General features: G+C 41.5%; 1 protein-coding gene across 1 annotated transcript in view; it reads right to left on the reverse strand.

Moving 5' to 3' along the window:
- SLC16A10 (solute carrier family 16 member 10) overlaps window positions 1–23,685 on the reverse strand; it is a 66,159-nt gene extending 42,474 nt beyond the window's left edge. The window contains exon 1 of the mRNA XM_059467807.1: window positions 23,084–23,685. Within this exon, the coding sequence (XP_059323790.1) occupies window positions 23,084–23,456 (373 nt within the window). The 5' untranslated portion in view covers window positions 23,457–23,685. The remainder of the gene's footprint in view (window positions 1–23,083) is intronic.
- Window positions 23,686–25,358: the final 1,673 nt, after the last annotated feature.

A 25,358-nucleotide genomic window follows, 5' to 3' on the forward strand; every position in this document is an offset into this window, starting at 1 on the left:
CAGAAAGCCCTGTGGCTTGTGCTTTATTCAGTGAAAAGCACTGGGTGCCAAAGAAGGATGAAATCAGCAGTGATGTGAGGAGCACCTGGCAGTTCAAACCTGCTAACAACCACCCCACCAGTTCTCTAAGAATCCATCTCCAGAGGAAGGTGGCTGCTCTTCAGAGTTTCTTTAAGGGAAAGAAGAGAAGCTTCACTGTGCAGGGAATGCATACAAAGCCCACGAATCAGGAGCCTGAAAAGGAGGAATTGCCAAGTATTGAGCAGGTGTGTAAGATCTGAGGATTGGTAACTCTGCAGGTATGAACAAGACAGGAGTTGCAATACCAAAACCAAGCAAAGCATTAAGCTGATAAGCTCCAACACTAAAGCTAGTGTGGCACTGGAGTCCTGTGTTTCCTTTGGCACCAGCAAGGTAGAGGAAGCAAGAAAAGGGGAAGAAGGAAAACTAGGCAGATTTCATGGATGATAGGATAAGAGCAAAAAGATTCTAACAAACTGAAGCCTATACAAGAATGCGTAGGTGAAGTAGTTACCCAAACAAAAGGGAGTAATCTTAATAACAATTCATGGAATAGGTCTGAAAAGCATATTTTAATAGTTTAAGTGGTATAACAGATGAGAAACAGCTATTGTGGAACAGAGGCATGTGTTCTTTCCCTCTTTGTACAAATGCAGAGACATTCATGCAAAGACATGGAAACATTACAGCTCATTGGACAATGAATGGGAATGGCTGGGTGTGGGAACACCAGGAAGAACAGAGGAGAAAACAGCAGCACATGTTGATCACACCTAGATAAGCAGATCAAAGATCATAGTACATCTACATATCCGCTCCTCGAAATACCTAAGTCAGTAAAACAAGGACTACATTTACACTACAGTAGGGGACAAACTATAGGTTAGGTCACAGAGAGATAATGGTGGGAAGATAAACAACAAAATTGGAGATATAAGGCAGCCAGGAAAGGGACACAAGAGACTGAGTAAATTCTAATCTCAGTAATGACTCAGGGGTGGAACAAGATTAAGAGATCCTCACCACTATGATTTCCAATAGGGTACAAAAGTCCAAATTCAGCACATAACTACTGACCTAAGAAAAACCCAGCAGACATGAGGATTTTGATAGCAGCAATCTCCCATCACTCATCGCATTTGGAGGATTTCTAGCAAGACCACTTGGACACATTCATCTGTGGTCTGGTTGCCCAACAGCAGGTACTGAGTATGTGGGTAGGACTGTGTGCATGCACAGGGGCAAGGGTTGGTTAGGTTTTGGGTTGAGTTTTAGGTGAGTTTTTGGGTTGGTTTGTTTTAATTTTAAAAATTACTTCCCTATCTTCTAACAGCTTGCAATGAACCCTGCTTCAACATTATTCACCATTCAAATGGAAGGAAATTAATGGGACAGGTAAGAGGGGAAAAAAACATATACTATACTACCAGGGGAAACAGTCCATAACTGCCATCACCATATCATTCAGGCATTAAGGAATTGCACATACCAGCTGTAGTACAGACTACTTTATGTCTGACTCAACCTTTCCCACTATTTGACTGAGGAAAAAATTTCATTGCAGGAGAAATTCCTGATTTTCTAAATAGCATATAACACTAGCTTATTGTGAAACAAAACCTGATGCAGCAATTTAAATGCCAAACCACTCCAAATTCAATCTTCTTTTAAAGCTGCAATTTAATTACTTCTCTCCCTGGGTATTCCTGGCTTATGAACACCACAATTTAAAGACCAATTCAGATAATTCCATGTACCAATAAAATTATACTGCATTTTAATACATTCTTAGCCAGTAAGTTACATGTGGTATCTGACATTTATACTAGACAATGCAATGCAATCCTTCAGTCATTTCTTAGAATTACTTATTCAACCCAATGACATGGGCAAAAAGTAAGAGCTGATAAGAAGGCAGTGAATGCAACAAAGTAAAGCTTGTAAAAAAAACAAAGGGAAACTAATTAGGAACAAAAATTTGATCTAATAAATTATTCTGCATTAATAATGATCAGCTTGTCAAAATTCATACTGTTTGTTCACAAAGCTCACAGCTGGAAACAGGAGGGATATTTCAGGTCAAGAACAAGGAGGTTCTTTGGCAAAAACTACACAAAGAAGTTTGCACAACTCCTGCCAACACCATGCTTAGCTTGAGGCAATGCTTTAACTTTCAGGAGCTCTGAAGTGAATCAATTAGAAAAAAAAAAAAAAAGAAAAAACACACCAAAAAACTTCTAACATAGTTACTAAAGGATTCTGGTAGTTTTACACCCAGTTTACCACTCATAAGAATATTACAGACTTCATATGAGAAATTACAGAAACCAGAATATGAAAAGATCCAAAGCAACAATGTTATTTTTACATGTTTCTCTTCCATTTGTAAATGCAACTAGGGACAGCTCTTAGAAGACAAGAGGACAAATTCACAGAAGCTGGTCATATTCAAGATGGCTACTGTCAAACTGGGCCATTCCTGCTTTTCAAAAGCCTGGATGGAACAAGGCATGAAAGTCTCTATCAATCCTTCTCCCTTGTCCCTCACCCCCAGCCAGAAACTATCTTCACATAACCTTGCCAAGGCAAACAGATGATGCCATACACGGCAGTATTGCTGAACATAAATAGTAAGTTTCCTGACAATCAGAACCAAATACTTGCTAGGTGCCAGTTGGTAGGAGCTTCAAGACCACCACCCTTCTCATGGCTTCAATATAGCTAGATAAAAGTATTATTTTTTTTAAATTTAGGGATAGGAAAAAAAACCCTTTTTTCTTGTTTGACGGGAAAAGACCCTAGCATTTCCACATGACAAAGATACAACTACAAATTCTTTTTAAAACTACTCCTCAAGAAGAACAAAGGCTCTTCAGTACATGATTAGAGAATTGATATTTTCAAGTATGTTTTCTGCATTTTGCTAATAAACTAGAATAAAACTTAGAAGAAGTGAGAGATGCTTTATTCTTTTACACAGTTTATTTCCTTTCTAAAGGAGTACTCTTCTCCCTCATCTAATTTTTATTCTAGAAAGCACTAAAACAAAACAAGTAGTTCTTCACCACAATGAGGTCATCACCTCTGATACAAAGACCTCTTCAAAGCAGCTGAATACCATGAACTTTTGCACATCTAAAAGCAGCTTTAAATACCTATCACTTATCAAGCAATTATGAATCATGCGATTAAACTTCTTTTATTCAAAAAGATTTAAGAAAAACAGTGTTTAGATATAATCACTTATCGAGAATTATCTGGATATGCTAAAGTAACATGCCATTCCAAGTATGTTTAAGATGGAACTTCTAGCAGCTTTCAACAAAGGGCTCATCCATCACAAAAGATTCTTAGAAAAACAAAGTTTCCATTTGATAAGAGAAAAGCCCGGGAGGTACGAACAAAGTAGGTTAAAGAAACAAAGAGGGGTCAAATCAGCATAAGAGAGCAGTTACCAGCAACATCCAGAAGGAATCCATTTTGAGTCCCTTGCTGTTTGGCAATATTAACTAATCACCTGGGAAACTGAGAAGAGGTGAAGAGACAAAATTCCTCATCTTAAAACACAAACTCAGGTGACTGCAGCTGAAAGGTGTTTTTTTGCTTAGTTGGCTTTATAGTGTGTTTTTTATTGTGGGTTTTTTTTAAGAGAGAGATTATATACAGATGATCTAATAAAGTAATTTACTTTTTAATTTCTCATCAAACAAAAATGGGATGGGACTCCAGAATGATCAGAAAGCACATTTAGAACACAAGGAAGCATGGATTGTGTAAAGAAAGTAAGTTTTAATGGTGCATCCTTTACAACTGAACATTCTGAAGTCCGCCTGCAATTGATGTCAGTTGGACTTCAGCCTCTCCAAGTCCAAAAATCACAGACTGACCAAAGGGAAGAAGGTGTATAACAGCAGAAATTACCTTTTAAGCTTCATAAGCATCAATTACTAGATACAGAACGCTGTCTTAGATTAATTTCCAGTGTGAAGGTCTCTTACTAAGCATTAAAGACATACAGCTGGTTTTATAAGAGATAACACATATTAAAAGAAACACTTCACATGTACCAACTTGTATCACATTGGAAGGAGTGACTGATATGCTGAAGGTCAGGGTTGCTATGAGCAGGGACCTCAACGTGCTGACGAAAGGGACAACAGCAGACAGAAGGAATTCAGAGGCAGATGCAAAGTCTTGCACCTGGGATGAAAGAACAGGAGCCTGTACAGACTGCAGGTCAATTGCTTAGACAGCAGGTTTGCAGAAAGGGACACGTGGGACCTCATGGACACAAGCTGAATTTGAGCCAGCACGGTGCCCTTCAGCAATAAAAACTGACTGCACTCCAAGCTGCATTAGCAGGAGCATTACCAGCAGGCTGAGGGACATGGGCTCTCCATTTTCATGAGGCTCCATGTGGAACTGCTCTGAGTTCTCTGCACCCCAGAGCAAGAGACAGACATTGATATATTGGACTGAGAGCAGGAGAAGGCCACCAAAGTAACTGAGGGTTGGAGCACCTAATGTTGGAGGGAAGACTGGCAGATTTGGGAGTTTTCAACCTTATGAAAAGTTTTGGGAGGCATAAGGAGTGCAGATCTTACTGACATCTACAGTTACCTAAAAGGCAGAGAAATATAACAACACTGCTCGAAGGTGCACAGCTATAACACAAGAGGCAGAAGATGGAACATGGGACCTCTATCCAAACTCAGCCAAAGGCCCCAAGTTATCTGATCTGACTGAACTTGCTCTGAACAGGAGATCCTACCCAGCCTATCATTAATACAGACACCACAGCTAGGACCTTTCATAAGCAGGGCTATTTCCTCTAAAATCCACTGCCAGTAAGCTTGAAAGGAAAGGTCATAAATCTTCCTTGCAAATTAACAGGAGGATCCATGCAAAGCACAGCCTTACACATGGAGGTCTCAGAACGTTTTTATGCAATGAGTTTCTTTTCTCCATAGCTACCAAACACAAGGAAGAAGATACAACAGAAACAACAAGCAACCACATTTTTTGATAAATTAAACATTCCTTAGTTCACCCTAGAGGTTTGTTCCCAAGTGGCTCAAGTTTATAACAGTAAATAAAATATCAAATTTAATAATGAATTTGCTGCCAGAAAATTACAGCATCTATTACATATTTCAGTCAGCAGCTCCCAATTCTCCTTGGGAGAGTTCTCATATCACTGAAGACATTACTTTAAAAGACAAAAGTTGAATTCAATTATTCAAAAATCTTTATAATCAGGTTTAGCACCAAGTCAGTTTCTTTTCTCAAGTGCAGTCATGCCAGTGAGCACACTGACACAACACAACCACGCATTAGTCACAGCAACACAAATCCCAGCAGTAAATCACACAGCCAGGGATGTATGCAATAAGTTGTGTGCAAAATAAAAGCCCCCACTGCTTCTTATTATGCTGTGTTCCTGGTTTGCATTCAAAAGTTAGGATCTGGAAGTTGTATTGAGGCAGGGGTTAGTCCCTTCTCCCATGCAGGAAGTCACAGGACAAGAGGAAATGGCCTCAGGTTGTACCAGGAGAGGATATTGTGAACTGCATATTAGGAAAAATTTCTTCCCCTAAAGGGTGGTCAGGCATTGAGAACATGCTGCCCAGGAGGGTGGTGGAATCACCATCCCTCTAAGTGTTCAAAAAACACATGGATGTGGCATTTGGAGACAGACTTTAATGATGGACTTAACAGTGCTGGGTTGGTGGTTTGGGCTTTGAGGTCTCTCCAGCCTTATTGGTTCTGACTGCACAATATGTGTGCTGATTCTTTTGCATATGCTAACTTCTTCATAAAATTCAGAATTTGAACCACCTGGGTTTAAAACCAACCTTCAAGTGCTCAAGAAAGGTATAAAGCAATTCTAATTAACTCTAAATTGGAAATAAAAAGGCGTTGGGAAATACCATATCAAGGAAGTCTCTACTAGCAGTAGTCCAGGAAACTCAAAGACAGCAGTGGGGAAAAAAGTAACATTGTTTTCAATTTATTCTGCATTTGATATGCTGTACATAGTGCAATACTCCTGACCACCAAAAATTGCCAAGAATAAGCCATTTTCTCGTTTGCACAACTGCATTTTTGAAGACCCATAAGTTTGAAATAACACACTTCTACCTTTTGTACCAATCTATTCAAAGACTTTTTTGATAGATCTAATTCTAATTACTCTAATATTTTCACTATCGAAATTCAATTCTGCAACAATAAATACATACAATATTGACTGTTTTCCCATAATAAATTTATTTCCACTGTGTGCAGCTCTTATTCAAATTTTTTTAAGTACTGGGGCTATGCTGTGGCAGAAATAAACCTGCAAAGAGTAGGCTGGGTTTGATTCTGGTTTTGTACTTTCCTAAAAGCATGTGTCTGCATTCAGAAACAGAAGTCCCTGAGTGCAAAAGGAAATGCTGTCTCTTTCTTGTATGTTCAAAATAAAACATTGTGTATTTGCAGCAAGTACCTATGACAGTACATAGTTTTTACACTTCCAGTGTTACCAACCTGTGGATGATACCTGGACATTGACTGGAGGAGGGCTCTGAAGCCTCCATCCCACTCTGAATACAAGTCAGACACAACTTACTGGGATCACAGTTTGTCCCTAAAGAATATCAGTAATAACATCCTTATATGACAAGTCTGCTATATCCTGATATTTTGACAGTAGTTAAAATAAATGGAAGGAGAATAAATAAAGCTTACTTCTTTAAGCTGAGCAAGTTCCAGAGATCCCGCAATATAGAGACTATAGGACAGAAGTGCAGTTCCCACTGACAGGCAGAAACATATTGCATGTAACAATTACTTCCAATCAGAGTAACCCAGGATATTGTTATCACTTTGCCAGAATCCCTGTGGGGTTTTGATCAAGTGTAATGTATTAAACATCATAATAAACAGCATAAAAAAATCTGAATGGCTATATACTGTTATTTGTAAAGACCAGATATAGAATAGGAATTTGAAAGAGAGATTTTTATAGCCTCAAAACAATGCATTGACTGCCCATACCAGCAATCTACAGAGATTAAAAATACCCATCAAGACAAAGATGCAGGAGCCCTTAAAGTACTCCTTAGTTATCCTGCAAAGAAAAGGTTTTGAAAATTAGTTAGCAGGCATTTTATTCTACAGAGAAAATTTTTACATGTATTTGAGGCTTACTTGCTTATCTAGGTATTTTTGGGCTCTGAATATTTTCAGATATATGTGTGGGGGAGGATGTTTGCTCCCAGACACAGAAAAAGACTCCAGTGAGGTCAATGCCACTGAGCAGGAATTACGAATGATGACTCCTAACACCTCCCTCATGCTGCTCTCCAAAGGCAAAGCAGTTGGACCACCAGTGAAAAGCAACATGACTTTCAAATACCAATACCCTAAAACCATAAATCATGAGGCCACACAGTTATGAAGGACTCAGAAACAAATTTTGGATACTAACATGCCTAAGTCATGTCAAAAGAAGGAGAATAAGGAAAACTGATGTAAATGTCACCCGGTAGACTGTCTAGAGCTAAAAAGCACATGCCTTCATCTATGTCCAAATCAGAGGACCAACCCAAAATAACATCACTTCAAACCCAAAATGGTTTGGTCATTCAAACCAGCAGTACATAGTGTATCTTACTGCACATACGTCCCACCATTGTACTGCCAGAAACATTGACAAATTTCAGTCTCCAGCTTAAACTTCAGTTGATAATAGTAAAACTCATAAGGGTGTCCCAGTTTTGGCTGGGACTAAACTACAACAAAGGGGAATAAATAATATTTATTTCCACTACATATATTTCTATATTGCAAAGTTCAGCCACAATAGTCAAGAATAAAAGACTGAAAACTCAGCTGCTGCTCATTTGTGGTTAACCTTTTTTTAATAGTTCACTAGTTCTGACAGATCCATAAACTTACAAAACTAATTTCTTTAAGAGCTAAGATCTCCTGCTCAGCAAGCAATTATCCCAAGATTAGTGTCTGGTAATTAATTTATTCTCTTCAATGAGCAGAAATAATAGGAATTGGGTTTCTGTGACTTTAAGCAGCTCATGCTCAGTTACCACCAGATGCTCAGAGTCATCACAATGAATCAGAGCAGGAAAATACATTAATTGGATTAAGTGTTACTTCTACATTTCCCACTTTCCAGTCAAAAGTGGAGAACATCTTACCTCATTTAATGTAAGGAATCTAAAAGTAAATGTAATAAGAGTAGTAAAACTATCAAAATAACAGAAGAATATTTCAATTTTCCTGCATTTCTCATCTGGTTTGAGAGCTCAGAGAAGCAGACAGCTGCAAACAGAAACGGTAGAATTCATCTTGGCAATTCTCATCAGTAAAGTATCGAGAGCTGATACACACAGGAACTCAGAAGACCTGACAATTTGCTGCTGAAGATCAACAGCACAGCAAAATCTTGAGATTAATTGTCTAGATAACATTCTTAAGGAGAAATCTGAACCATTTCAGGAAGGAAAAAACCAAAATTATTCTTCAAGCCATTTTGTAACAGAGCAGCACTGATCTTTCCAGATACTGCCCATATACAGACAATAACTGTTAGGAAAAGAAGGAAGAGGCTCTTCATTTCCATGCAGATACCCAGCAGTGCCACTGGTTGCCTACACCTGTTTAAGTCAAAACCAGGCAGCATGCTATTCCAAAATATTTTCATAGCAACTGGTCTATTTCAAGGGAAACTAAGAGAATTACAGAACAAAACAAAAACAAACCAGTCAAAAACCAAAACAAACACACACAGCCCCCCAACTTAAAAAAGGCAGAATGTTCAAGTTAAATGATAAAAACAAAATAGAAACATTTGCATATATAATATATACTGAGCATATATAAAAGTGAGTACCAATGGGATTATAATCAGGTTTTTTTACATCAAGAGGTCAGCTAACAATGTCTAGGCTTTCAGATTGAATTTTTCTATTGTTTTATTTAATCTCTAATACCAACAAAAAAGTAACTACAAATTTCTTGTTGCAGCTAAATACCTCCAAGTCTTAACTACTGCAAGGTCTTCTTAAGTGGTTTCCTTAGAATAAGAAAAAAACATTACCAGAATGATTCCACTTGTACTTGGATATATCCACCTAAAACCTAGTTATGTTATTTATCTATTAGACAGCTTCCTCCTAAAAATCATGCCAAATTTAATTTACAAATATTTGGTTATCCTCCTGAGATGCAATTAACGCATTTGAGAAGCCTCAAATAGCATATTAGCCCTGCCAACACTTAAAAAAAAATTGAATGGCAGGTACCAACTGGCATCTCTCAGATACTTTGGCAAAGAATTAGGTCCTGCCATGACAAATTTCAGAGAAGCAATACACTGCTTCAGAGAGGAAGCGATTTGCAGTTTCCAACTTCTACCAAATGTGGGACTCAGCACAAATTCCCTCTCCCAGAGACAGGACATGACTGGCTGGCATCTGTGTCTGCCAGCAGCTCTATAACCATGCCAAGACCAAAACTGGAAACAAAAAGGTTACAGGGCAGTGGGAGGGTGGGGAGGACACACCAAGCAGCTCTATCTCGCCTCCAAGAACAAGATTTACAAGTCTACCCAGTACTGGTTGGTAAACTACTTCAACTTTCTGCATGTTTTCACACTGATTTTTTTACTCTTCTTTGTAGCCTAACTTTGCTCATCAAGAAACCACTCAAACATACCTGGAAAAGCTGCCTACAACTACCTCATATATGGAAACAGCTGAAATGGATCCAGCACCTATAATTACAGTCTAACTGTTGGGAGTTATAGAAATGAATTTAAGCATTCCAAATACAAAATGAACTTACCTTTCAAGAATCATTCAAAAGTGTTAGCTACGAAGTCAGCATCAGCCTGTTTTCCATATGCCATGAAGTAAAGATCATCTAACATCACATGGAAGACCCACCAGCAAATAGAGCTAAATTACTGACTACATACAAGATCAGAGCATCAAAGAGTTCCATGGGGCATTGCTTTCTGTATTGATCCTATCAGGCTCTGATAAACTTTCAAAAGAAAGATAACTTTAGCAATAGTTCCCTAAATATCCAACTAACCAGGTTTGTAAATGTGAACTCTAAGTAGCATGGACTGGTGCATGTGCCATTGCAGATACTGTTAGAGCAAAGTCCACAAAGATGTACCATGTACTCATAAGGTAAGACAGCACTTTTTGGCGTTCTACAGGACACCTGGAGCTGGATTCCAGTTGCATGTGAAAGCACCCGAGCGAGGATGCCTGTGTGAGTGAGGAGTCAAAGCTCCCACTAGAGGCAGTGGAGATCTAGGCAGCACAGCTTGGGTTAACTGTAGAATTTCAGCCCACCCGAAAGTTAAAAGCATCTACCCAGCTGAGTAACTCTCCACAAACCACTAAATTTACTCCACAGACCTCCAGCTAGTATAATCTGCCAGATGAATTCCACACCTTGCCAGTTTTCTCCAGGTGTAACACTCTTGCATCACTGCCTGAAAATGTCACCCAGTGATCCAGTGCAACAAACACAGACAAGCAGAGCAAAGCTAAATAAAAAAAAAAAACACCCCAAAAAACTACTAATGACAGCAAAACACACATTACTGGTACAGTGTGATGCCAAGCATCACTGAATGACTGGCACCTATGCCATTTAGGAAGACTGTGTCTCACCTCAATATATATCATGCCTTTCAGAATATTAAAAACCCTCCAACCATCACATTTGCTTCAGCACTCACATAGTGACCCAGATAAATACAGGAAAAAAGGTAAGGGAGAGGAACAACTATATATAGTTTACCCATTATTTTAAAACAGGCCAGATATAACTACTGAGGGCAAAAAATATACATATAATACTTGAAACTCTCCTTAAATTGGAGGCAAGCATATGAACAGACCAGGTCTAAAAGCCCACGGTCTTCTATCACAAAATATTTGCGGTACCCTTGTCTTACACTACACTGAAATTCATTACTTACAGAACTTCACAGAAGTTATGACCCTCTAAGCTAAACCAATTACACACAGGAAAGTGCTTTACAATTATGAAATTACTTTATAAAAAAGGGAGAGGTAGCTAAAGACAAAAAGTAACTGCCAAAGCAAACAAGAATATCAACCAAACATAGCTGTAATCAGAAGCAGTACAAGTCAGTTTAGAAGACAAGCACTTACATGAACAAGCAAATCAGTGTGGATGCAGCATTCCCAATGGAGAGTGGCTTAACAAGATGTCCCACTTTTAAAACAAGCAGATACCTTTGATCTCCTCTTCACTAGCCCTAACAAAAGTGGATGCTCCTTTTTCCTTCCTCTGCATTTACTCTAGTCCTGAACTCCACGTATCTTTGTGTAAACACTGCTTAGCCATTCTGTAACTACTTCTTAGCCTCCCACTAAACATTCATTTACTTCCCCAATCAGTAACTGATAATCCCACAACTCAATTGATGTTTTTTTCACACAAAGCTACACCCAACACTTCACTAAAAGGTTGGCCACTTCAGCCACTTATTCAAGAAAAAAGGACTTAACTCATTCTATACTTTCACACTTGGTGGCAAGATTACCTTAAAATGAATTCACCACTCCCAAGCTATAAGTTTTGCACACAAGACAGGAGGTAGTTCTGACAATAATGGCATGGAGACCCTGAGAGAAAAAGTTAGTTCATGGCCCCTGTGATTTTTCCGTCATGCAATTTAAAATTCATAAAAAGCAAATAAACTGAAAGGCAAATCATATCCTGGGGTGCATCAGGCACAGCATAGCCAGCCAGGCAAGGGAGGGGATGGCCGCACTCTGCTCTGCACTGGGGCAGACTCACCTGGAGTCCTGTGTGCATCTTCGCAATAACCTAAGAAGGGTATAAAGTGTTAGAGAGCATCCAAAGGAGGGCCACAAAGATAGTGGAGAGTCTAGAGGAGAAGCCCCATATGAGAAGGGACTGAGGTCACTTTGTTCATACTGGTGGAGATTGAGGAGAGACCTCATGGCAGACTACAACTTTCTGGTGAGGGGAAGAGGAGAAGGAGACACTGATCTCTTCACTCTGGTGACCTGAGGGAATGGCCTGAAGCTGTGCCAGGGAGGGTTAGGTTGGATATTGGGAAAAGCTTCTTCACCCAGAGGATGGCTGGGCACTGGCACAGGCTCCCCAGGGAAGTGGTCACAGCACCAAGCCTGACAGAGCTCAAGAAGAGTTTGGACAATGCTCTCAGGCACATGGTGACTGTTGGGGTCACCTTGTCCACCTTACTCTTATCCATTTCTAAGTATGACCACTCCTAATTATCTTTTAGAGTCCACTGAGCCTCCTCTACTTCATATTTTAGTTTAACACACAAAAGAAAAACAGTAGCCAGGTTTTAAGCCACTGGAACCAAGTTGTGGTATCTTAGTCACAGAAAATCTTCTCTTTCAAAAAACCAAGTAAGTGTGTTGATGAGGAATTCCAGAACAGTTCATGCAGTGCTCTACAGATCTCTGCAAAGATGAAGAAGCAAAGCCCTACCCGTCTTTTGTTAAAGCAATGTCTTGATAAAAATAGTGTCTTGTCATTTTAAGAATGCTGTTCATATTATCCCTGTCTTTTGTACAATAAACACTGACCAGCAATCTCTCAGGCTGAGACTCTACCCAAAAGAACTGGCACTTAGTTTCCAGAGAATTCACACTGCCTATAAACAGCAAGCTGTGAGAAATGCTAAGATTTATCACCTTCAGAAGACAACATAATTTCAACACAAAAATTCGCTACAAGTTCTAAGTTTCTGTCCTTTCCATTATGATTCTTAACTCAAAATCTAAAGGAATGCTGTCCCATTAAGAAGCCACATCATTTTTTATCTGAAACTCTGGAACAACCACATAGGTCCAGATGGAGGCAGTTTTATAAAGACATGAGAAAATTTTTCACCTGGGTTTTAAGTTTCCTGTTTATAGTATAGCAACTCTCTTACCTACTCTGATCAGGAAAATATGCACCTGGAATACTGGTAAGTGGGATACCACATCAATAGAAAAGAAATCTCAATTGCTCAGAGACAGTACCCCAAAGAACAAGCAGCAGAGTAGTTTGTAGAATATCCACCTTTCTTGACCTTTATTTTCCCAATACAATTATCCTTAGTAAATACAGCTAAATTATCTACAAAATATTTTAAAATATTTTGAACAACTGTTGAAATATTGACATTTCAGACAGAAAAGTAATTAATACAGTATACAGTTGGTGGCACAGACCTCAATGCAGAGACTGAGCATAACATACATTAAGTTAAATGCCTTAAACCACATATACAAAAGATCAATACTGCAGCATGAGGTTGCATAAATTGCATGCTACTTACTATTTTCTTTGCCTAATATCAGAAAAAGCGAAAAAAAAAAGGACACTGAAGTGGGGCCACGCTGACTAAACTTCTGACTGCATACAAAGACTAACATCATCCATACCAATTTTGTGCAGTTCTACTCCAGCCTTTCCACTAATTTACCTAATTCTGTCCCAGTCCCCCCACATACCTCCAAGGGTCAGTGATTTCATTGCATCAAACTAAATGTTCATTGAACTGCTTCACTATGAACAAAATACTTTTATATGTACAGAGGTGTAAAAAGCTGATAATGCTTCATGCTTCAATTTGTAACAAACAGGGTTACTCTGATAGGATTAGAAAACATATCCCAGGTTTGCACATTTAAGCTTCCAGAAAATGTCCTAGTGTTGATTTAATTTTCTAGATCACTGCCAGTACCCAGCTGTGGCAGAAATTATAAGCTGAGAGTTCTAATTTCTTTCAAGTCTGGAATGCAATGCTGGGTTTTGAAGAGCCTAAGCTAAATAAATATTTCAAAGGTAAGAAATTACTTGAAGTTATAAAAGAACAAAGGGCAACTTCAAATTCCCTTTTGTGTGCCAAGATCATAAAGGCTTTCTCTAAAGTACATTACCTTCAGTTTTGTCACACACATGACAACTTAATCCAATGAACTCAAGGGCCACAGGCAGTATTTTTAGAGATAAATTGAAAGAGAATCCAAAAGTCATCATATAAATAGTACACTCAAGATTCAAAAAAATATTATCTAGCCATACTAAATCAACTTTCTGATAAGGCTGTTGCTCTGAACCATGACACATACCATTGTCATGTCCAAAATATGCACCACAGGTCAAGTCTCAATTTCAATCTCATATGCTTTGAGGTTAACAGCATCTTTAGGTAAGGCACTGCTACCACACCTTCCTTCCTCTCATAAAAACAAGCAGCCCTGTATAGAAGCAGATCTCATCAGCCAATTCCAACCACTTTGAAACTACTACAGTATGCACCAAACTGGAGCACACTGACAACAAACAGGCTCAGTGTGACCAGTGGAACCCATTGAGATTGTTCCAACCCCAGCACCTTCAGTTACAACACAGGATCAAGTTACTGTCCTAGACAGCCCTGGCTGCCTACCCCAAGCACACTTAGTGCTTCCAACTCTTTGGAAAAGAGCTACAGCCTCCTTGGAGCATGCTAACCCGTTTGTTTTACACCCATGCCCTTGCTGCCCAACTGCTCACTGTAGGTGGCTTTGCTGCCACCCAGACTCTAATCTAGAGCAGACTGAGCAGCTCCCTAAGAGACACATGGCTGGTACACACCTGGGTACAGAAACCACTCAAGGCAAAGGCACAGAAAGCAGCCCAAGGACAACAGGCAGGTTTAGAGTGCTGACACCAGAGACAACACAGACAAAAGTCCCCAAAGATACAGCCCACCTCCAACACCTCAACTCACTCGGGATCACTTGGTAATGAACCTGTGCTTTTCCTCTTGAATTCTTCGACTCTTAAGCTTTCAATGCAATATAGGAAGTGCTAAAACTAGGACATCACTAATTAGAACAATCTCTTTTGATGTTGTAGTTAAATAAAGTGGGTTTTTTTGGTTTTTCTTTCTTCAAAACAAACTTTCCTACCTGGTACACAAGAACACTGTTCCATACGGTTTCATATAATGAACTTGCCACTAAGAAAGCAGTGTTTTGCTCCAAAAGAAAGGACTGTTCATTCATTTTAGACTGCAAAAGCTTGAAGGTCACAGTTTATTTAGAACATTATATCATAGTGTTTTATCCTTGCTCAGCCCCAGCACTGATAAAATACAGCTAAAATTACATGGTACCAATATCAATATATTTCTTTACAATGAAGTAGGAAGACTTATTTTATTTACACAACGCTTTTTCTACTTGCAATGTTTTTATTGAAGCATCTTGAAAAAAATTGCTAAAACACAGTTTAGGAGTCAGAAGACAATCTTCACTGCATGTTTTACAAATCATTTCCCAGAGGAAAACAGCTAGAGACTAAGAAAATTAAATTAATAATTAACGTGTTTTGAATTACTTATTATTCCTCCAATCTATGTTCTTAAAAATGCAAAAGAAGAAAAAAACATATTTGGCACTTGGAAGATATACATAAAGTACAGCTCTGCTGAATAAAACACACTCCAGAAGATAAACAGCCAAAGATTGCACTATTTGTGCTTACTCAGAAAAAAGGCAGCAAGGAAATTACTTTACAACTTCCAGTCTAAGTACAAGTCCCTACCGTGTAAGTGACACCATGTTCCATGGGATTATAGACATGCTGCTGATAACAGAGACTGCAATCAAAATCCCAGTTATCCCTTCCTGTGTGTGGGAACAAACTAGCACTGATCATTTTTAAATTGGTCCCATCCTTACTAAAGGGCTGCTATTAATTTAGCTATTAGAACCAGCCATTCCTATCCAGTTCCCACAAAAATTAAAGGCAATATCCAAAACAGAGCTGCTGCTATTGTAATAAATTATATTTCTGAAATGCAAACAGATAGGATAATTCTGAGAAAACATTCCCTTGTGATCTTGTACTTTCTGTACATATTTGCTGAAGGTTGAACTGCAGTGGTCTAAGGCTGCATGGTTTGTTCACAAAATTAAAGAATAAAAAAAAGTGTGTGGAGGACATAAGAAAGAAGCTATATCATTCCTTCACACAAAGACTATTTTAAAACCAGACAGTTATATTATCAGTGCTACATTAGCCTGGATGCAAGTAATCACCACATCTCCTTCCCTGAAATTCACAGAGCAGAAGCAACTTCAAATTGGGTAATTATTTGCTGAGCATTATAGATGCTTATTGAAAATCCTTGTTTTCCTTAGCAATACACAGCAATAAAAGTTAGAATTTTCTGAACATTTTTCTCATTTCAAAGCATGATCTTTGGTGTGGAGAATTCTATTAAAAGAATGTGGCAGGCAGCAGGCACTCAGACACTTGAGGAGGTGTGTGCTGGTGCAGTATTTACTGCACCAGTATTTTATTTACCAGTATTTATGTCACCAGGTGAGGGAAAGGTGGGAGGGGGTCAGCACAAAGCACGACACTGGAGGCGACAAGGGATTGACTTCATCTTCTCTGAGACCTTCAAGTGTCAAAAGCCTGGAAGGAGGCAGGAGCAGGCAGTCTGATTACTACTGTGAAACCAGCAAGGGGATGCAGAGATATGGGGCTGGTTAGGTTCAAGCAGGAAGGGCTGCAGGGGGCAATCTCAGCATGCACAAATACCCCATGAGAGGATGCGAAGAGAATGAGCCAGACTTCTCAGTGGTGTTCTGACGAGAAGCAAGAGACAATGGACACAAATTGAAATAGAGAAAATTCCATTTAAAGGTAAGAAAAATCTTCTTTGCTCACAGTAGCCAAACACTGGCACTTTGGAGGCTGTGGAGTCTCCATCCTTGGATCAAAACCCAACTGGGCAAGGTCATTAGATGCCTGCTCTAGTAGACATTGCTCCAAGTGGAGGCTAGAGTTTGTTATTATCTCTAATTAACTCAGACTGGCTAAGAGTAAATAGACATATATACATATTATGCTATCATAGTTTAAGAACAGTGCTTCATTCAAGACTAGTAACTCAATAATATTTAGACTTCAAGATGGCCTTCAATAACACTCCTTTCAGGAGGCTAAAGAAATCATGATAAAAGAAACTGAACATTATCAGGAAATGGAAAGTGTCCAGAGGCAAGCAGACTGCGTTGAAAGACGAAAACATGTTTACGGATAGGCAAACACTAAGCATGGGTACAACTTGCTAAATCTAAGAAAAAGGTTACAGACTTTGCTAACTTCCCCTTTAAACAGCACTTATTTAAGGCAACTCAAAAATGAGGAAGGGATCTGAGAAACCTCAAAGAATGGCAGCCAAAAAACAGATGAGTAAGATGGCATTGAACAGACTACAGGGACCAATTAAACAAAACAAAGTTGAAGAGCAAGGAGTAATGCACATTGGAAAACTTCAAAGTGAACTAAGCTTCACTGACTGCAGGTACTAATAATAAGCAGCAAGAAAAACATTATGTTATGTAAATAATGCAAAATCGACAGCACAATGTCATTAGAGTGCATCACTCATGCCAGAAAACAGCAAGGCCTCATTTTGTAAAATGACACAGTACCTTTCTTCTCTACATTACAGAGAGTTAGAGCAACAGAGATATTGACAAAGAAATAACATTGGGAGTATGAAATGTATTTCACATGCAACAAAACTGTCATGAGTAGAGCACAGTAAAACTTAGTATTTCAGTGGATTTGCATGAAGGATATTTTAGAGGATATAGTTTTGTCTGACAGGCAGCACACCAGAGTTCATAACTTGAGGCACGTGGATTTAATGCAGAGCAGTGACAATTCCCAATCATCTTTAGAATTCTAGAGGGATGTTTCATCACTATGAAATTCAAGTACTGCCCCCAAAGAAAACCACAAAAATTAACTGGAAACTAGCTTTCAGGCATATTAGAAAGATTATTCTCCCTAACAAAGTTGTTTGTTGCAAGTTAACCTGCAGTTGGAACAGGAAGAACCTAACCAATGTGAAATTTTATATAAGGAAAAAAAAACTCACAAGAATACAACCTAAGTAATCACTCTGCAGAATAGTTGACAAGACTACAAGAGAAATGCTCCAAAGGTACAAAGACATTGCATGTGTGCATGCAAAAACAGTAGTGGTATTAGTCATTCTGGTCTTAACAAAAACAGCATACTACAGAAATTGCCTTCAACTTTCCAGTTTGACCCAATCATCATACCAACTACTCCAGAATCTTCATTTACATAGGTATTTATAATCACAATGCCAGTCAAAGGAATACAAAAATTACTACAGCTGAATAAAATTAAACACTATTTATATATCAGGCTAGTTTTCAGGTTAGAACTCACTGTTGGTTCACTGCTCTTGTTTCAGCAGCCAAGCAAACATGAGAAGGAAAGTAGACTACAGCAGCACTGATAATCATGTGCACTATATAAGCAATTCCATTGTTTCCTTGTGTAGCCATGTTCAATACTGAAGTCCAGGTTTTTGGGGAACTACATCCTCCACTCCAATGTAACCCTTATTGACCAAGCTGTTATGCAGTTATACACTTCCTTGTACCTCACACAAATTATACTTGTGTACTCTGATAACTTCTGTGTTCCAAATTTTACTTACTACTTCTTAAAAAGAAAAGTCAGTTGCTTTCTCATAAGCCACGTGACACAGGTCCAGCCTGCCAAGGTTCCCAGTTTACTGGATACAGCAGCCCATAGATTTAGAAACATAAGTGTGGTTCTGAAGGACACAGCAGGACTTGAATTATACCAAAATTGCTGATGGTCTTTATCTCTGGAGGGAAACTCAGGAAGATATCAAAAGATTGTAGAAAAGAGTAAAGGAAAACTTCAAACTCTCCTGTGAAATTATCTCTTGTAGATCTTTGTAGTCATTCAACATTATCTCCTCAGTATCTGAATTACAGCCTGAATGTGAAAGTAAAATCAGAATTCTCCTCCCTGCCCTATCAAACTCTCAGCAACCCAGGGCCAAGAGCTGTGATGGTGCCAACAGTGCTGAGGCAGCCAATCAATCATGCTGATATGCAGATATGTCACCAAAGGCTGCACCTAAGAGAGCCAAGCCCAGAGGCATACAAGCACACAGATAACCAGTCCAGGCAAGGTGAGGGGGTGTTTTCCAGGAACACTGGATAACAAAGCAAACACATAGATGCAGAACTCTAACAGCAGTACATGTTCCCTGTGCAGGTGATACCTGTACTCACAGGTATATTCAATACTTGCACATGAGAGAAAAATCCAGTGGAGTTACAGAACCAGCACTTCAAATCATAGAACAACTACAAACATTGCAAAACATAGAAGCAATTAAAGTAGTGGAACTGGTAATTTTATCTTTTTTTTAATGAAGCCTACAATTTTTATCTCTGTTACCATTAGAATCATAGCATTTATTTGCCTTTTGAAAACAAGTATGGGTACATATGCACATAAAAACCTATACAACAGAGGCAACTGTCAAGAGAGCAAAACACAGGAGTAGATGGGGCTCACACAAATATCTGAGATAACAACAGGACTGGCTCAGTGCCCCTCATCCCCATGTGACAACTCCAATAGGGAAAGGAACCAAGTGCTCTTCCTGTCAGACCCTGGACTGGTCTGGACCAAATCTTTTCCCTTCAAGGGTGACCAGACTACAATTGCATTTAAACACTAGAGGCCAGCTAGGTCTGCCCTATTTCCAAGGACCACGAGCCTCCTGCACTTCATTGCCATTGGTTTTTTCCACCCAACTTGTTTCTCAAACACAATGAACTATAAACAATGAACAGAGTAGTTTTCTGAGACTTCAGGCACACCTTTCTAGAAGTTTTATACTTACTTACACCAGGGGCCTTTCCTCTTCTGGAGTTGTGAATCAAGTACTTTTTGAACAAAAAATGGCTACGCAAGGAAACAATGGAATTGCTTATATAGTGCACTACATAAGCAAAGAAATTTGATTTTTGCTAATATAAATACCAAAATACTGTGTACTAGTTACATTCAAATTTTTTTCATAAAAAGGTGTCCCTTGAAGGAATTTTTGAACCCTCCATGACCCACAAGTTTTTTCCATTAATACTCCTAAATCCAGCAACAATGTTAATAATACTTCTTTAACTTATTTATCCAGTGCTGATGCTGCATGCTGTAAACTGCCCTGCTCATACTTTTGGTTTCTTCCACTCCCCATCTGCAAGGCAGAGTCACTTCTTGACTACATCTTCCTCCATCCTGCCTCCTCCCTTTTTGCCTTTCACACTGAAAAACACCCACCCATCTACTAACACTAACAAAATTAGCATAGCCTATGATATGTAATGCCCTCCCATTTTGCCTTGCATTTTGACTTTTAAGATATTACACTATGTTATTAAGAGATACCAAAAGCAGCTTTTATCATAACCTACTTAATTCCTCTTTTCAGGAAAAACACCAGGCAAGAGATGACTACTGACTGGTCTCAAAAGAGCAGGCACACAAAAACCTCTGGCAACACATGTGCTCTTGGCAACAGCTAAGCAATCTGTAGTAAAAAAAAAAAAAAAAAAAAACCAAACTAAAAACAAACCAAAAAAACCCAAACAACTAACAGACCTGAATTCTTCTGTGCTGTGGATCGACTGCAAAATTCCACAGACACCTGTGGTCCTCTTAAAGAAATTACATGGAATACTCGTGCCTCTCAAAAAAGCAGCATTTCAGATATTAGAGGAATATTTTTTTCCAGAAGGATTAGACTATTAAACTTTGCTTTCCAAAGCAAAGCCCCACAGCAAGAAAACTTTCATTACAAATTCCAGTTTTCCAATTCATTAAACTTGACTAACTCAGTTACCACTGCCAGGTTTGAGTTGCAATCAGTCCAAACACAAGAGAGTCCGCAGATTAAGTATTTGAATCAATACCATGGGAATGATCAGGCTAGACTTTTCTCTAACACTAAAATCATAAGTGACTTTTCCCTTCCAGTACCCCAACTCATCAAGGTACTTTCAGGAAGGGAAAGGAAAGGAATGTTTTTTATCTGCTGTGCTTTTTTTTTACAGGAGACTCCATGTATTTGCCGTCCTCCTTCACATGCACACAAGTCATCTAGGGAAGGCAGCTATCTTGCAGCATTTCCCCCAGTTTGAACCCATTCGGAATAAAAAAAAAAAAAAAAAAAAAAAAAAAAGCAGAATTAGTGCCTTCTGCATTACTCAAACCAGTACATCTGACAAAGCAAAGTGCAGCTGTAACTATTTTTTCCCCCTCACATCACTTAAAAAGCAATACAGGAGGTGCTGGTTATATCCAGGACTCAGAACTCTTCCTGCTCTTCTACGCAGGATGCAAACGTTGGCTCTAAAGCCAGGTTCCAAACCCCCACCCCCCCATCCCCCTCTGTTTTCTGCAATTGGGCAAATCTTCAAAAACAGGAGTGAAGCACACCCACAATCTCGCCTCACTTAGACATCAGTGATGCAATTACCCTTCTGGAAGGCAGGAGATAGGCTGAAATTTTCTCTTGTTGATTATTTTGACTACTGCACTAGCACCTAAAGACCGTTTTTATTTTTTCAGTACAAGACAATTTTTAAGAAATTGTTACTACCGAACAGATACTCGGAAAAAGCAATTTTTACACTTCCCTACAATGAGCAGGCAGAGTATCAGCCACCCATTTGCTCATGCAATTCTGACTGGCCAGGAGCTCCCAGGGCAGCATGCAAATGTTCACAGCACATTCTCTGAATCTCATTCCTCTCCTGTGCAGGCTAAGGAGCCTAGGCACCTACTTCTGGATGTGCATTTCCCTTCTGAGAAACAGGCACTGTCCAGCCTGACGTGCAAACGTAGCTTCCCATCTTCCTAGCTCAAGAACACTGGGGAATACACCTTGTACATCACTGCAAGCTGTTTAAATGCTGGAGAGGACATCACTTAATGCACCACCACAGCTTTTCAGCTTTCCTACTTTAGTCTAAACACCTGCCCTGATTTTCTACCTCAGACAATAATAGTTATTAAGCTGCAGGAGGAAAATTAACTTTTTAACATTTTAACTTTAGGCCCACCTATGCAAGTATTAAGGAAGACATAAATTTCAAAAGGTCTATAACACTCACTCTATACTGGAAAATTTTTCTAGATGGCTTACAAGTCTCTAAGGCTAGACATTTTTTAAAGAAATTAACAAAACCATAAAAGACAGTGTTTATTTTTCAGTATTTCATTTTAATAATTTAACACGAAGCTATCGTTTACGCAAGTCAACTTTATTATTTACTATAATAAAATATAATTTTCATTCTGCCCCTTAATTTCAATTGTTGTCATGCCAGGGGCCAAAAACTGCATTTCCTCAACTTACAAAGTCAGAGCACAAGACACTTTCCACAGAAAACTTACATAAAATAAAACAGAATGCACGCTCACCTCTTAACTAATTGACACTTAGTGCCTAAAGTGCTTTAGATCAGTAACATGTGAGAGGGCTGGTAATGTCTTTAAAGTTTAGTAAATATCATTAACGTCACTGGTGAGTTGCATGACACTGGTTGCAGCAGCAAATCTGCACTTCAAAATGCCGGGTTTGGAAACTGTCAAACCCATTCTCGACACATTTTAAGTGTCACTATAACCCACTCTTAATTGATCTTGATTTAGGCTAACCTTAGGCTAACGGGGGCAGGGCAATAAGAGTTTCTGCGACCAGAAGTGTGCATTGTAACCCATAACGCACAACAGCAGATGCCTAAAGATGCAGCGGTGGAAGAAGCGGGAGCACACCTGCTCCTCTCCCGCAGCTTCTCCCCCGACACCCCGGAGGTGCTGCCAGGGGCAGGGCTGTGAGGGCGCACCCCTGCCGGGACAGCGGCCTTTCCCCTCGGGTATTCCCGAGTGCCCCAGCAGGCTCCGGCCCGGCCCGACCCTCCGGAGGGGTCTCGTTCCTGCGGCCCCCGGGGCTCGGACACTGCCGGCAGCGAGAGGCCCCGGGCCGGGACCCCGGGACACGTCCTGCGCCCGGGCTGCAGGCGGGGAAGGCCCGAGGCGGAGCGGGCTGGAAGCCGCCCCGAGCCCTTTCCCGGCCGCCCCTCACCTGTTTTGAAGACCAGCTGCTTGTCGTCGCTGCTGCCGAAGAGCCGGAGCATGGAGACGAAGAGGACCCCGCACGAGTTCTGAATGCCGAAGACGGCGCCGTTGCACCACATGGCGGCCAGCATCACCACCCAGCCCCAGCCGCCCTCGGGGGGCTCCGGCGCCGCAGCGCTCCCGGGACAGCCCGGGCTGCCGGGGCCCTCCTCCGCCGGGGCCGCAGGGGGCTGGGCCCCGCTCTCGCCGCTCCCGGGGCGCCACTCGCCGCCGTTCTCCCGCCGCGGCTCCTCGCCTGCTGGCGGGCCGGGCAGGGGGGTCGCGGCGGCGGGGTCTGCCCTCGCGCCCTGCGGCTCCAGCTGCTCGCTCACCGGCGCCATCCGCGGAGCGGGCGTGAGACCCTCCAGGCGCGCCGCTCCCGCCTTCCTTTTCCTTCTCCTCGCGACCTCTCGTCCCCCGCTCGCTTCAGCCCCTGGCCGCGGGGGCTGCGGGCATCCTGCGGCGCTCGCTGTCTGTTTATCTGTCCGCCCGCCGGTGTGCGGGACCGAGCGAGGCCAGCACACACCCCCCTCTTCCCGCCGCGCCGCCGCCGCTTTATTTTAAAAGGGGGGGCTCCCTCGGGGGCGTCAGCGACAAGAGCTCTTCCCTCCGCGCCGATTGGCCGCGGGAGGGGAGGAGGGAGGGAGGGGGGCCGGGGAAAGGCAGGCGAAGCCACGCTCCTCTCCGGGCCCCCCCCCACCTCGCCCGCCGCTCTGGCTCTCCGGTGGAGGGGGTGGAGCGGGGCGGGACCGCGCCGTGGCGGCGGCGGCGAGCGCACGGTGCGGCGGCCGCCCGGGGAGGGGGAGCGGGGAAGCGGAGGGCGAGGCTGGAAGTCAGCGGTTAACGGCCGCCGAGAAGGGGCGGGAGGCGGGCGAGCGCCCCGAGCCTGCACACAGGTACGGCAGAGCGGTAAACAAGCCCCTGGCCCCGCTCCCGGGCCCTGCCCGCTCCCCGCGAGGCAGGGCAGCTGCGCCCAGCGGTGTCCCGCCCCAGCTGGGCCGGGGGAAAAGTCTGAAACTCCCGCCCCGGCCGTTTGCAAACAACAAGGAGATAAGGAGAAGCCGCCCCAAAACGCGCACCCTCCGGCGCACACGCGCACCCTCGCAGCCACACGCGTGGGGAGAGCCGCTCCCGGCCCTGCCCAGCGCCCTCGGCCCCTGCGGAGCTCCAGTGCCCACCCTCCTGCCCCGGGAAGGGCTGCCAGCCCCGGCACGGAGGCGCCCGGCTCCAGGGCCCTCGGGGCATCCGCTGTCCTCCGGGACAGCTGTCCACCTCCTCTCGGGACACCCTGTGCCAGGGGACACCGTGCGCGAACTACTGCTGCCCAGTTGTCTTTGCTCCTTTTTAAGAAAGGAAGAGAAAGTGCTTGCTTCTGCACAGCTCTTGACATGTTTCCCATTTGCACAGAGGCATCAAGTCTTGACCTTTCCTCCCCACAGCCAGGGAAATGAGAGGATAGGAAAAGCACAGGTCAGGAGTGTTAAATGACAAGTTTTGGATTCATGATCCTGCTTCCAAGCTTGCAGACGCGCATCTGTTCTGCTGTTTGGCAGCTACGTACGTTTTGAGCACTTCGGGTTGGTGAGGCAGAGAGCTTCTTGAAAGAAAATCAGCAGATTAAATCTGAATGCTTTGTCCTTCCCTGTGAGATCTGGAGGGCTCAAAGCATCCTTTTGCATTTATGCACCATCCCAATTTCTTCCCTGAGAGCTTGGGCTGCTACTGCTATGCCTACTGTGGCATCCAGCTCCCCAGCCTGCCTGCCAAAGCCTCTTCTTCCTTTTTTATCCCTGAATCACCTTCCCCACTTTACCTGCCAGTGGCCACATGGAAAAACAAAGCTTAGTCCAAAACAAAGCACAGCTTCTTAAGAACGTGTCTTCTGGCTCAGTACACATTGCTTTCCACATGAAAAGTAGTAGTAGCTAAAGAAAGAAAACCATATAACGATCTTGAATGCATTTGTGATTATAATGGAGTGCATTTTATAGGTGCACTAATCTTGCTGCACATTCACTGTCTTGTTACTCGTGCCCTTCTGAGTTAAACATAAAAATATTACACATAAAGATACAGCAGTGGAATTCAGAAAAAAATAAAAGCCCAGCAACGAAACACAATACAGTTCCATGAAATACATAATGATTGTCAAAGCAAAGAGAGACTATTTGGCCGACCACTGAAAAACACATCTGTTCCCCCCAAGGAACAAGTCTGGATGCTTATTAAAACCCCAAGCCTAT

This window comes from Ammospiza nelsoni, chromosome 3 (assembly GCF_027579445.1).
Source record: "Ammospiza nelsoni isolate bAmmNel1 chromosome 3, bAmmNel1.pri, whole genome shotgun sequence".
NCBI classification, from domain to species: domain Eukaryota; kingdom Metazoa; phylum Chordata; class Aves; order Passeriformes; family Passerellidae; genus Ammospiza; species Ammospiza nelsoni.